General features: G+C 47.5%; 2 protein-coding genes across 3 annotated transcripts in view; one reads left to right on the top strand and one right to left on the bottom strand.

Moving 5' to 3' along the window:
• Positions 1–5,336: 5,336 nt before the first annotated feature.
• LOC121489862 (collagen alpha-1(I) chain-like) lies at positions 5,337–9,170 on the bottom strand. Its single transcript, XM_041753270.1, has 2 exons — positions 8,352–9,170; positions 5,337–7,981 (listed from the first exon to the last, which is right to left on the bottom strand). The coding sequence occupies exon 2, from the start codon at positions 7,749–7,751 to the stop codon at positions 6,540–6,542; it is 1,212 nt and encodes a 403-aa protein (XP_041609204.1). The 5' UTR covers positions 7,752–7,981; positions 8,352–9,170; the 3' UTR covers positions 5,337–6,539.
• APC (APC regulator of WNT signaling pathway) overlaps positions 6,886–14,364 on the top strand; it is a 122,010-nt gene continuing 114,531 nt past the window's right edge. Inside the window, exon 1 of one of the 2 annotated variants that reach the window (XM_041753263.1) lies at positions 6,886–7,018. The gene's annotated coding sequence lies outside the window, so the exon portion shown is untranslated. The remainder of the gene's footprint in view (positions 7,019–14,364) is intronic. The other variant, XM_041753266.1, reaches the window with a different exon arrangement.

The raw sequence follows: 14,364 nt of genomic DNA, 5'->3' as shown, positions 1-14,364 counted from the left end.
GTGGATCAGGCCCTAAGCACGCACTTGGCGCTTGGCCTGTGCGACTCATCTTACACGGGAAAGGGCCCTGCAGCCAGACTGACATTCCCCAGGGCAGGCGCCCTGCCCTGTCTTTCGCGTAGCTGTTTCTCAGGAGCTGTCAGGCCATCTCGGTCGCAGCACCTCTGAAGGAAGACTTGCTAGTTATCACTCAGATCTCTGAGGGAGGCAGAAGCTGTCATTACCCCTGTTCACACAGAGGAGGAGGCTTGCTCAGGAGGTGGAGTGACCAGCCCAGGTCCTGCTGCTGGTCTGCTGCCAAATGGGGACAGTAGCCCAGACCTCCTCACTGCCCACCTCCCCCTCCAATATACCTAAGATGGTTTATGCACTTCTAGGGCTGCGGAAACAAAGAGCCACACACCAAGTGGCTTACAACAATGGAAATTTATTGTCTCACAGATCTGGAGGCTGTTGGTCTGAAGTCAAGGTGGCAGGGCCATCCTCCCTCTGAAAACTGGAGGGAAATTCTTGCTTGTCTTTTCCTAAGTTCTGGTGGTTTGCCAGAAGTCTTTAGTGTTTCTTGGCCTGTAGCTGCATAATTTTAGCTCCGCCTTTGTCACCACACGGCTTTCTCCCTGTGTCTCTTCCTTCATATGGCTGCTTCTCATGAGGACACTAGCTATTGGTCATCCGACTCCAGTATGACCTCATTTTAATGTAGTTAATTTTATATGGAATGATCCTATTCACATTCTTTACTACTAGAGTTTAGGACTCAACATATCTTTTTCTTTTTTTTTTTTTTTGGTTGGGGGAGGCATGTTCAACTCCTAACAGATGGTCACCATAGGAGAAGAGAATACCACAGAAACTGAAGATATCATCTTGTTTCTGGGATTTATTCCAAGGAGGAATTACACTACAGCGGGGAAGGTGAGGGAGTCTCCTCAGGTATGCATTCCCATTTGCTATTGGGCGTCCATATGGACTAACTGGGTTCAGTTGACAAGTGTATATTATCAAGAGTTATCGTCTATTACTTCCCTCATATAAGGAATGGCCCCAGATATAAGACAGCAGCCCCGTCCTTTCCTGTAGTTCTCCCCAGCTATCCCGAGGCAGCTATCCTGTTTAGAGGGAAATGATGGTATGTAATTCTGATGAGTAAATGGGGTAAGTGATTGTTGTGGTGAGCTGTCATTCTTTGCCAGAGAACTGTCTTGATGTGCAAAGTATTACTTGGGACCTGGATGAGAGAGCTAGCCATACGGGAACAAGCCTAACCAAGGGGATGCAGCTAGCATTTAGATACGCACCCAAATCTCTGGTATCTCTCTTTTCCTCTGATGAAACATATAGAACTTATTAATAAAAAGGAATAAATTTTTTTTAAAAAACATGAAAATGAACTGGTAAAATCAGCTCCGCTCCCGTCCAAAAGAAAAGAATAACAGCAATTTCCAATCAGGCCCCAGAGCCTACAAGAATAGCAACATGATCAGGATTCGTAAATGGCAGTAGCTCAAGTCTCTAATGAAAGCATGCTAATGATATAGAATCAAATCACCAAATAGGCCTGTTTCCAAATCCAGTTTCTCTAGATGGGCAGAGCGTGGGCTTCAGGGTTAGCATTATTTCTTAATATGTGACCTTGGGCAAGTGGCTTAATCTCTCTGAATTTTTCTATGTATCAAAATGAAGAGAACTATCTAGCAGGGCTGTGGTGAGGACTGAAGACCTAGCATTGTGCAGAACACATAAAATAGACTCTCCATTAAATGGACGCCTTCCTCTTCCCAGTCTTGCAAACATATGCCCACTGCCCCACCATCACCTACTCTTCTCCATCTTATTCTTTCTCTCTCCCTCTCTCTTTTTAAAGTCCCTATTTGTAATCTAGTTGAGGGGATATATAAATAGGAAATGACTTGCATTTAATTTTAAAAACTAATAAGTGAAAAACAGTGTTGAATGTCACGGACTGCTTAGGTACTGATAAACTTCCACATTCATTAATTCAGCCAACATTTATTGAGTGACTGCTCTTGCCAGGCATGGTGCTAGGCACAGGGTGTTCATTGGGAAACAGAATATCTTCACTTTCATGGAGTTCACAATTTAATGGGACAGTGAAGAAACAATAAATATAGAATTTAACAATCAATATGTCAAACAGAAATGTGAGAGTGGACATCCTTGTCTTGTTCCTGATCATAGATGAGGAAAGGCTCTCAGTTTCTCACCATTAACCGTGGGTTTTTCATATATGGCCTTTATCATGTTGAGCTGTGTTCCCTCTAGACCTACTTTGATGACGGTTTTTATCATGAATGAATGCTGTACTTTGTCAGTGCTTTTTCTGTATCTACTGAGATGATCACATGTCTTTTATCCTTTCTCTTGTAGATAGATCACGTTGATTGATCTGTGAATATTGAACTACCCTTACATCCCTGGAATAAATCCCACTTGATCATGATGAACGATTTTTTAATGTATTGCTACAGTTAGTTGATTTGCTAACATTTTGTTGAGGATTTTTGCATCTGTGTTCATCGGAGATATTGGCCTGCAGTTTTGCGGGTTTTTTGTAGTGTTTTCATCTGATTTGGTATCCGGGTAACACTAGCCTTGTAGAATGAATTTGGAAGTTTTCCTTCCTTATTTTTTGGAATAGTTTGAGAAGAGGTATTAACTCTTCTTTAAACGTTTCACAGAACTTATTTGTGAAGCCATCTGGTCGTGGACTTTTGTTTGTTGGGAGATTTTTGATTACTGATTCAACTTCCTTGCTAGTACTTCATCTGTTCACGTTTCCTATTTCTTCCTGATTCAGTTTTGGAAGGTTGATGTTTCAAGGAGTCTACTCTCACCACTTCTATTCAGCATAGTACTGGAAGTCCTAGTGACACCACTAAGTTAACAAAAACAACAAAAATAAAAAGCCATCCACATGGCAGGGAAGAAGTAAAACTTTCACTATGTGCAGATTACATAACACTATATATAGGAAATTGAAGACTCCACCAAACAACTAGGATTGATAAATGAATTCAGTAAAGTCACAGAATACAAAATTAATATACAGAAATCTGTTGCATTTCTATACACTAATAATGAAGTAGCAGAAAGAGAAATTGAGAAAACAATCCCTTTATAATTGCACCAAAAATAATAAAATACCTTGGAATAAACTAACCAAGGAGGTGAAAGACTTGTACTCCAAAAACTATATAACATTGATGAAATTGAGGATGACACAAACACGTGGAAATATATTGCATGCTCATTGTTGACTGGAAGCACCAGTATTGTTAAAATGTCCATATTACCCAGAGCAACCTACAGATTTAATGCAATCCTTATAAAAATATTAACATTTTTCATAGAACAAACATGTATGAACCACAAAAGACCCTGTATAGCCAAAGCAATTTTGAGAAAGAACAACAAACTGGAGATATCACAATTCCAGATTTCAAGTTATACTATAAAGCTGTTGTAATCAAAACAGTATGGAAAAAAAAAACAGTATGGTACTGGCACAAAAACAGACACATAGATCAATGGAACAGAAGAGGCAGCCCAGAAACAAACCTACATACGGTCAATTGATCTACAACAGAGGAGGCAAGAATATACAATGGGGGAAAAAAGACAGTTTCTTCAACAAATGGCAGTGGGATAACTGGACAGCTACATGCAAAAGAATGAAACTGGATCACCTTCTTATACCACACACAAAAATAAACTCACAACGGATTAAAGACTTAAATTTGAGACCTGAAACCATAAAAATCCTAGAAGGAAATGTAGCCAGTGATTTTTTTAATATCAGCTGTAAAAACATTTTCTAGATATGTCTCCTCAGGCAAAGGAAACAAAGACAAAATTAAACTATTGGGACTACACCAAAATAAAAGGCTTTTTACAGTGAAGGGAACCATCAATAAAATGAGAAAGCATCCTACTAAGTGAGAGAAGATTTTGCAAATGACATATCCAGTAAGGGGCTAATATCCAAAATATATAAAGAATTTATACACTTCAATAGCAAAAACACTCCACAAATAATCCAATTTAAAAATGGGCAGGGGACTGAATAAGTATCTTTCGAAAACAAACATGCAGATGCCCGACAGACACGTGAAAAGATGCTCAAGAAAGCAAAAACACTATTCTGAAAAGATACATGTGCCCCTATGTTATTGCAGCATTATTTACAGTAGCCCAGATATGGAAGCGACCCAAGTGTTCATCCACAGATGAATGGATACAGATGTGAGATATATATATGAAATGTAATATTACTCAGCCATAAAAAAACAATGAGATCTTGCCATTTGCAACATGGATGGGCCTAGAGAGTATAACGCTAAGTGAAAAAAGTTAGACAAAGGCAGATACCTTTTATTCATGTGGAATTTAAGAAACAAAACAAATGAATAAACAAAGGAAAAAGGAGACAAAAAACAGATTTTTATGTTTGTTTTTTGAAAGAAAGAGAGAGATAGTACATGCACGAGCGGAGAGGGGAGAGGAAGCCAGAGACTCTTAAGCAGGCTGCAAGCTGAGCACAGAGCATTATGCGGGGCTCAACTGGGGTGAACTGGGGTGTGATCCCATCATCCTGAGATCATCACCTGGACCAAAATCAAGAGTCAGATCCTTAACTGACTGAGCCACCTGGGTGCCCCAAACCAGATTCTTAAATACAGAGAACACACTAGGTTACTGGAGGAGAGGCGGGGTGAGTGGATGGGTGAAATAGAAAAACAAAAGTGGAGGAAATGATTGGGTGCAATACTGGAACCTAATCGGAGAGCAGGAAGGAGACGTAGCTGAGGAACGATGGCCTTTCTCAGGTGGCAGCAGCGACGCTGAAACCTGAAGGGTGACAAGCTAGACATGTAAAGGGTAGGGAGGCCTTCGAGGCCGTGGGATCAGCGAGTGCAGAGCAGTGGGACAGTCAGAAGCTTCCGTACCTGAGAAGCGGTTGGAGCAGCGTCCACGAGGTGGCCCAGGCCTTGCAGGAAAACCCAACTCCTACCAGGGCCTCAACGCCCTACGTGACCTGACCCCCGCCTCTTCCCGCCTCCTCTCCCTCCACCGTCCATCCCACCGAGCGTCCGTTCCTCCCCGTCTTCATTCCCAGCCCAGGCCTCTGCATTTGACGTGCGGCTGCCCGGGAGGCTCTGCCCTGGCCCCGGCCCCGAGCTCAGCCGGCCGGGTCAGGCGTCCCCCTTGGAGCGCCAAGGCCCATGGCCGCGGGGATCGCCCATCGCCTCGGGGATCGCCCATGGCCGCGGGGATCGCCCATCACCTCGGGGTTGCCCATCACCTCGGGATCGCCCATCACCTCGGGGATTGCCCATGGTCGCGGGGATCGCCCATCACCTCGGGGATCGCCCATGGCCGCGGGGATCGCCCATCACCTCGGGGTTGCCCATGGCTGCGGGGATCGCCCATCGCCTCGGGGACCGCCCATGGCTGCGGGGATCGCCCATCACCTCGGGGTCGCCCATCGCCTCGGGATCGCCCATCGCCTCGGGGACCGCCCATGGCTGCGGGGATCGCCCATGGCCTCGGGGATCGCCCGTCACCTCCGGGATTGCCCATCACCTCGGGGTCGCCCATCACCTCGGGATCGCCCATCGCCTCGGGGATCGCCCATGGTCGCGGGGATCGCCCATCACCTCGGGGATCGCCCATGGCCGCGGGGATCGCCCATCACCTCGGGGTCGCCCATGGCTGCGGGGATCGCCCATCGCCTCGGGATCGCCCATCGCCTCGGGGACCGCCCATGGCTGCGGGGATCGCCCATGGCCTCGGGGATCGCCCGTCACCTCCGGGATTGCCCATCACCTCGGGGTCGCCCATCACCTCGGGATCGCCCATCGCCTCGGGGATCGCCCATCACCTCGGGGTCGCCCATCACCTCGGGATCGCCCATCGCCTCGGGCGGGGATCGCCCATCGCCTCGGGCGGGGATCGCCCATGGCCGCGGGGATCGCCCATCACCTCGGGGTCGCCCATCACCTCGGGGTCGCCCATCACCTCGGGATCGCCCATCGCCTCGGGGACCGCCCATGGCCGCGGGGATCGCCCTTCCCGGTCCTTACCCCCCCCCACACGGTGACCCTGCGAGGTCTTTCACTGCCCATTGTTTCCCGCTGCAAGGTCAGGGCCGTGACTTCGTATTTCCTTCTGCTATAAACCTGGAGCCTAGGTAACACTGTCAAGTACATAATAAAACTCAAATATTATTTGGTGAACTAATCTTGAATGAAATCACGCCAGAAGTAAAGGCGAAGGAACAGGTAGAATTGCGAGACACACGAGGACTGCCCAGAACACGTAGGCTTCGAGTTAAGATGGGGGGGGGGGGGCGCAGGTGCGCGCAGCTGGACCGGGATGCAGGGATGCAGGGCCGCACGCCGTCCCCGCCCCCCGCGGCCGGCCAGGTGCGCCGCGGCTTCGCCTGCGCCCGCCTGGGCCCCCACGCCGACCGACTGACGCAGGGCGAGCAGGAGCACTCTGTTCCTCGGCCTCCGAGCTCACAGCCGCAGCAGCGGGTCGGGCCGCGCGGACCGCAGGCGCCGCGGGGACGGATCCGCGACGTCACGGCCCGGGCCCCGCGACGTCACGGCCCGGGCCCCGCAGCGCGGCGCCTGCGCACTGCGGACCCCGCGCGGAGCGGCACGCCGGCGCCCCTTGCGCACGCATGCGCGCTGCACTCCTCCCGCCTCCGGCAAGATGGCGGAGGCCAAGTAGCCAGGGGGCGGAGTGTGGCCCCCGGAAACCCGGCGGCTGCTGGGGGAGCGGCGGCCGCGGTGGCGCGATGCCGTGCCCGGGGGGCGCCGCGGGCCGCTGCTGAGGACGGGACGCGCGGCGCCGCCTATGTGCGCCTCGCTGGGCTCGGGTCCGGTCGCCGCTGCGCCTGCCTGTGGCGGCCCTGCGCCCGCGGCTCCCGGAGCTCCGGCGGCGGCGGCGGCTGCGTCCCGGCGGAGAGGAAGCGCTCGGCGGCGTCCGGCAGGTGAGTGGGGCGCGGCCGACGCGGGGGGCTGCCGCTCGGAGCCGGGCGCTGGCGGCCCGACCCTGCCCCCCGCGCCTCCGCGGCCCCCCCGGGGGACCCGGCCCGCGAGCCCCGCGGCCCCCCCCGGGTGCCCCGCCCCGCCCCCCGCGACCCCCGCCCCGCCCCCTCCCCCCAGTGGACCGCCCGGGAGGCTCCCGGGGCCGCCCGGAGCGCCCCGAGGGCAGAGCGGCGCGGGCCGGGGGAGCGCGGAGCCCGACGCGAGGGGGAGCGCGGCCTCCGGGGCCCTGCGAGTGCGCCGTCCCGCCCCGAGGCCTGAGCTTCCCGGGGGTACCAGCTCTTTGTTGTCCTTACCAGGGACGGGAGCGGAGAAAAGGGTCTTGGACCCAAGACTTCCCGAGGCTTGGATTCCCGGTTGCTGCCGCCACTCGCCGGCCACGACGGGACTTGACACTGCAGCAGAAGGCGGTGGGCGGGCCGGCGCGGGGCCGGCGCGGGGCCGCCCCAGCCCCCCGGCGCGTCCCCCTGCGCGGGCGCCGTGGGGGCACCGGCTTCCTCGGTGGCGGGCGGGCCGGCCGCGTGCGGGTACGATGACAGCCCGCGGAGGCCGGAGCGGGCGGGCTGGCGGGGGACCGACGCTGCCCTGCTGCCCCGCGCGGCCTGCCGCGCCCGCCGCCTCGGAAGGGGTCTCCGGGTCGGCCCCGCCCCCGCCCCCGCCCCCCGGGCACCTCTCCATGAATTTCCTTCTTTCAATGGCTTAAATTTAGGGGTAGGATTGTTTAGTTCAAAAAAGGCGGAGCATTTCGGGGCTTGATTCCTGTCCGGGCTCGTGGGTTCCGTGTTGGTTTTGAGCCCTCACTTTTCCGCAGCCAAGGACAGACGCTTCCAGAAGGGTCATCCCTCGGCTCTGTGGCTCCGGCTTGGGGGAGCGTGGGACGCGGAGCTCCCGTCCGCGGCTCTCTGCCTCTGGCAAAATATTTTGAAGGCTCGCGTCCAAACGCACCTCGGGTCGCAAGCGCCCTTAAGCTCTTACTCTCCGGCCCTTAGCTAACGTGCTTGGCGCCCCCTCCCAGGGTCCCCGTGAACCCCGTCTCCCTGTTCATCCCTCCCGGTAGCCTCCTGCTGATCTCGCTTGCCTCCGTGTGCAACCAGGGCCGCACTGTCATCAGGCTTCACCAAGCGCTCGTTGACGCCCTAGAATGCTTTATTTTTCTGTAGATTTTCCTTTCTAGTCCCCAGTCCAGAATAAGCCTCCTTGCCAGCTCTTTCAGCTTGACCCCTGAGATCCTGAAGGATAAAGAGACAGTTATGGGTGGATACCGGTTAGTTTTCATACCAGTTGGTGCTGTACTCTCCGCCGGGTCTTTAGTGCTGATTGTGTTTCTTTCTGTCTCATTTCCTGAAGGTTTTTATAGCAAGTAACTTGATCTCTTCCTTTCCTGAGAAAAATCTCAACTGTCTGAGGTGCATATTCTTTTCTGTTCTCAGTATCATTTCCTTATTTACTGCTATCTCAGAGGAAGAACTGTCCTTCCTCTTTTGCAGGAGCAGTCCCCTGCAGATGTGTCCACAATCCTCCCTCCCCGCCTTCCTTTCTGTAGAACTGTCCTCTATCATTCCTTCTCCAGCCTCTCCCTCCAGCCTACCTAGGTGCTCCTGTCCCAGCTGCCAAACAGGGGGCTGTGTGCCATGCAACTCAAGGAACCCCAGTCCCGGTTTTGAGCCCACTGTGCCACTGCATTTTCATCCTTTCATTCCAGGAGAGCCTGGTGTAGTAGGAAGAACATTGACTTTTGAGTCTCTTAAAACCACTTAGTGGCTATGTGGCTGTGGGCAAGTTACTACTCACTCTATTCTTTATCTATAAAATAGAACATTAAACTTAGAGTCATAATTGAAGGAGTTTAACACTTGTTAAATGTCCACCCGAGTGTTTGGTACGTTATGGAGTTTCTAATAAATATAAATAATTATTTCCTTTGCACTCAGACTTCCTTTAAATTTCAACACTGAAGTTGCTACTCTAAAGGTCGCCTGTGACCTCCTGATCACCAAATCTGATGGCCTTTCCTCGGTTATCTTGGTTTCATAAGACCATATGTGAAATATACTCTGTAGGAATAAGATTATCTGATTTCTTGGTTCTTCTGCATCGTATGTCACGATTCTCTCCCGTCTCTGAAAGTTTTCTCACATTTCCTACACTGTTCTAACCCCCAAACGTAGTGGTTCCTACATTAGTTAGGATGCAAACTGGATTTGAAAGCAAAAATAATGTGTTGGCGTCTATAATTGGCAAGTGTATAGGTGGAATGGGTTTCAGGAACAGGCTTACATCATCGGGGCTGAAGTTCCATTTTTCTGCTATTATCTCAGTTTTGTCCTCCTGTTTGGGCTTTATGCTCAGACTAGCTTCCCCCCTAGTTTAAAAAAAAAAAAAAAGTGGCTGATAACAATGTTCTTGATTTCCAAAGCAAGAGAGAGGGATTCTCGTCCAGCCTCTTCCCAAAAGCCCTAACCTCTATTCTTATTGAACCCATGGAGAAGGTCCTGCTGCCGAGTCTGTCACAGTATCTTTGTCAAGAGGGGTGGAATTATTTTAATTGGCCAAACTGGTAGATGAGCCTCATCTAAAATGACCATGGGTGAGGAGTATACTCAAGGATTTCTGTGCTTTTCATTGTGTTGTCTTGGTGGTTGTGCCCTATTTTTAATGGCCTAAATCACCATTTTTATGTGGATGTTTTTCAGTTCTGTTAACTTGACTTCCCACCTACATTGCTTGCTCTCTATCTCTGACGTGTACTGTCATAAGCTTACCTCATACCAAACAGAATCAGATGAAGTTTGGTTTAGGCCACCTTCCCTCACCTAGTGTGTTTACATGTGCATGTGTGTATATGTGTTTCTCTTCCTTCTAATGTCTCTTTTGTAAACATCTTTCTCCTAGCCACCCACTCTAATCATGCAGTCATCTTGGTTCTCCCACTTTGAGCAGCTGTCAGATCTTGAATATATCTTATGTTAGTTTGGCCTTGGGTTACATAATAGCAACCAACAGTAAACAATATTTCACATAAAAAGAAGTCCAGAGTTAGAGGATTCCTGGTCAGTCAGTGTAGCTGTACAGTGATGTTATATCAAGGATCGAGGTGCTTTTCATCTTCATCCTTAGTGTGTTGATCCTTGGGCTCAGGCTCTTCCTCTCCTTTTTGCACATTACTGTCTGCTCCAGACCTCACATTCTCACACAGTTAAACAAAGATAGGGGGAAGCTTGCCCTCCAGTCTCTTGATTAGGCAAATGATAAACCTTTCACAGAAGCCCTATGTCAGATGTCATCCTGGCAGGTTCATGCCCTGCTTGCAGGGGGCTGGAAAGATCATTATCTGGCATTTCAGTCTAGGAGGAAGTTACGTGAATGGCTGAGGGTAACGTGACCGACAAGATCAGTGACTCAGTGACGTATCTCTATCATGTTTTATGGAGAAGTAAATGTAAATAAGAACTTTCCAGTAGTAGGAGCATACTTACAGCACTGTTTATCCCAAGAGTTGATTGAAGCTATATGTATGATTTTGGTCAAACATTGAGATAGTCATAAATGACTGATTAAAACTGGATTATGCATCCCTGTTTCTTCTAAGGTTGTTGTTAAGCACACTTATGTGTACCTGGTGGAACCACTGAGGTAAATGGGTACATATAAAACTATTAGGAAATAGATTTGTTTTTCTCGTTGGGATTGGGAAGAATTTGGAAAATCTATGGGGACATTTTTGGTTGTCACAGTGGTTTTGCTTTTTGAAAGAATTCATAGACATTAACTTGTATTCTTATATTGCAGGTGATAGAAAACCAAATTCAAGCTGCTTAAACAATAAAGGGAATGATTAGATCTTGTAGCTAAACTTTATCTAAGGCTTTATCCAGCCTGAAATCATCAAGGACTTGGCTCAGTTTCTCTGTGATTTGTTCAGCTGTGTCATTCCCCTTGTTTTGGTTTCACTCTCGGGCTAGCTTATCTCATGGTAGCAAATTACTATAGCTCTTTAAGACTTAAAACCCTCATTTCACATATAAAGTAAACAGAAGAATACCTTCTGTTATTTGATTTTGGGAGTATTTGTGATCATCACTGCTAAACGCCCTAAACACCTACCTTAAAAATGTTGATTGTATCCCCTGTTGCACTACAATTTTATAATCTATATTTGTATCTCTGGTGTATGTCATATCCTGTAAGTGTTATTTTTATCTACTCAATGCATTACTTTGTCTTATTTTTGTGTTCTTAATATCTAGAATACTCTGGCTAAAAGATACACAGTGACCATTTATTGAAAGAATTAATGAAGGACACAGGACGGAAGGATGTGGGAAGGGATAGAGAATTTTAAGAAGGCCCCACTCCTCAGTTGTTATTGAACCCTGAATTACGTACATCGTACTCCTTTTACCACCAAAGCATATATATAATGCTCTTGTAATTAATAGAGTATAAATTCATTCTAAAGCCTTACTGAATTCTAGCAGTGTTTTTTCATTATTTTCTCAATAAAACTAAAAGCAGTTACCATCATTCATCCCGTAAATATTCTTGAGGGTCTGCTGTGTGCATATAATGTGGCAACAATGGCGAACAAAACCGGGCCCGTGCCTCTCTGAGTGTAAATGTTAGGGGTGCTGTCCGTAAACATTATCCATGTGAACACACACGAACACACACACACACACACACACACACACGGTAGTTAATGGACTTTGACATAAATAAAGCAGGTTCAGTGGGTAAAAGAGTAACAGCATGCTACGTTAGATAGGTTGATGAGGGAAGGGCTTGTTGAGAAGCCCTTTGAGCTGAGACCTGAAGGCAGTGACGGGGGTAAGCTGGGGAGCTCTCTGAGGGGAAATGTTCAGTTAGAGGGAGTAGCACCTTCTGAGACAGAGTGTTTGTCACGTTGGAGAACAACAGGGAGGCCAGTGTGGCTGAAGCAGTGAGTGAAGGGGGGGAGGGTGGTAGGACAGTTGGTAGGACAGGCGGAGGCTAGATCAAGTAGGGCACTGAAGGTCATTTAAAGATTCGATTTTACTCCGAGTGAAATGAAAATCATTGAAGTGTTTCAAGCATGGAAATATCCAGATTGAACTGGATGGTTTGTTTTGTTTTGTTTTAGAATTACTCTGATTATATGTTGAAAGTTGAAGGCTAGAATGGAAGCAGGAAAACCAATTAGGAAATTTGTGATATACTGGAAAGGAGAGGGGCGCCAGGGTGGCCCAGTCGGTTAAGTGTCCAGCTCTTGATTCTGGCTCTGGTCACGACCTCAGGTGTGTGAGATCAAGCCCCATGTCAGGCTCCATGCCCAGCCTTCAGTCTGCTTGAGAGTCTCTCCTCTGCCCCCCGCCCCCACTCACACCCTCTCTCCCTCCCTCTCTCTCTCAAAATAAAATCTTTAAAGAAAAAAAAGTTAGAGTAATTAGGGTTCACTGATGGATTAGATGTGTAGTGTGAGGGAAACAGAAGTAAAGGGTGATTCCCAAGGTTTGCAACATGACAACTGGGTGAAAAGTGGCACATTTTACTGAAATGGGGGCTTTGGGGAAGGGAATAGGTGGAAAACGGGTTTGAAAATGTAAATGAGTGTAAATGAGGGGTTTTGTGTGGGGTGTGGCCGTGTTTTTTTTTAAATTTAAAAACATATCTTTATTTATTTTTTATTTTTTATTTTTATTTTTTTTTATTGGAGTTCAATTTGCCAACATTTAGCATAACACCCAGTGCTCATCCCGCAAGTGCCCCCCCACCCAGTGCCCATCACCCAGTCACCCCAACGCCCTGCCCACCTCCCCTTCCACTACCCCTTGTTTGTTTCCCAGAGTTAGGAGTCTCTCGTGTTCTGTCTCCCTCACTGATGTGGCCGTGTTTAAGTGGAGACGTTGAATAGGCATGTCTATTAGGAGTTCAAGGGAGAGGTGGAGCTGGAGGTATGTTTGAAAGTTATCAGTGTATAGATGGTATTTAGGGTCATGGGACCAGATGAGATCACCTGAAGAGTGAGAATGAGATTCATGAAACATTGTGATAATAAAAATGACTGCTGACCTTAAAGATTGGAGGCCATTGGGTTGGATAATAATACTTACAGCATTCAGATTATGAAGAGGATAATGAGTAGTTCTCTGAGAAAGAAATGGAACTCAATCTGGACTTCAAAGAACAGAAAGATTAGAAAAGGCTTTTTCCTTCTCATTTCAAGTGCAGTGGCTGGCCTATGGTGAGAATTCTACAGATGCTGGTGAGTGAACAAAAAGCACTTAGGCTGGGGAGCAGCCTGAGCAGAGGTTCAGCAGCAAGGAAGGCTAGAATATCAGAGAACTAGGAAGAAAAGTTTGTGCTGGCAAGTAGTGAAAAGTAGGATTCGGTTAGTCTATTCAAAGGTTTAAATTGTAAAATGACAGTTATATTTAACCTTGTGACCTAATAATTTTCAATTGTTTCTGTTGTTTGCACAGGGCCTTTAGTTACTGGCCTCTAATAGATGCTCAGTAAATGTTGAATAAGTGAGTGTGGAATTCCCAAAGTGTAAGGTTTATCTCTATTGTCTTCTTTGCATCTCATCAAAGTGTACTGGAATGTTCCACACTGTGATAAGCATTAAACACATTTATACATTATGATTGATAACAAGTTACTTGAGACATACCTCACAGCTGGTCAGAAAATACCAGGGTATTGGCACACCTGAGGTGGAAAATGGCTGTTCAAGAAAGTGAGGAGCTATAACCGTCTTTTATTTAGAGACTAACAGTTATTTTGCTTTTACAGAAATGACTGCTGGAAGCCTGTTTATAAATCATTTTCTCTTTTAGTTATCAAAGAGTAATCTGGTTTAGAATTATGGCCAGAAATCTGGAGATGATATGTCTTTAGAGGTCTAATTATTATTTTTAATGTTATATGATTTAAAGCACTAAATATAATTAGAAATTATTATAAATAATTAGCAAATTATAGACTTACACAGCTTAACTGCTAGGAAATAATTTACTTGAATAAAATCATACTGAGATAAAAATTGACTGAAATTTTAGTTACATTTTGAAGTAATTAAAATAAGATACTTTGGCTTCTGATTATTTTCTTCAGTTCTTATATACCCAGTTATTAAAGCTTTATACAGTCATCACAGGAAGTTCAGAAAATAAAAAGTACAGATAATATCCATAAGCTCATCATATAAAGAAAACCAGTAGAGCTTTTGTCTCCCCCATTCCCTCTCACCCACCTTCTCATTCTTTTTTCTGTGCCTAAGACATATCCCACCTTTAGTCATAGTATAAGTTGT

This window comes from Vulpes lagopus, chromosome 4 (assembly GCF_018345385.1).
Source record: "Vulpes lagopus strain Blue_001 chromosome 4, ASM1834538v1, whole genome shotgun sequence".
NCBI classification, from domain to species: Eukaryota; Metazoa; Chordata; class Mammalia; order Carnivora; family Canidae; genus Vulpes; species Vulpes lagopus.
This window is presented reverse-complemented; position numbering and strand designations above follow the sequence as displayed.

Coding starts and splice junctions, on each gene's coding strand:
- LOC121489862 (XM_041753270.1), bottom strand. CDS start 7,751: ATGGAGAGGTGCCCGGGGGGCGGGGGCGGGGGCGGGGCCGACCCGGAG.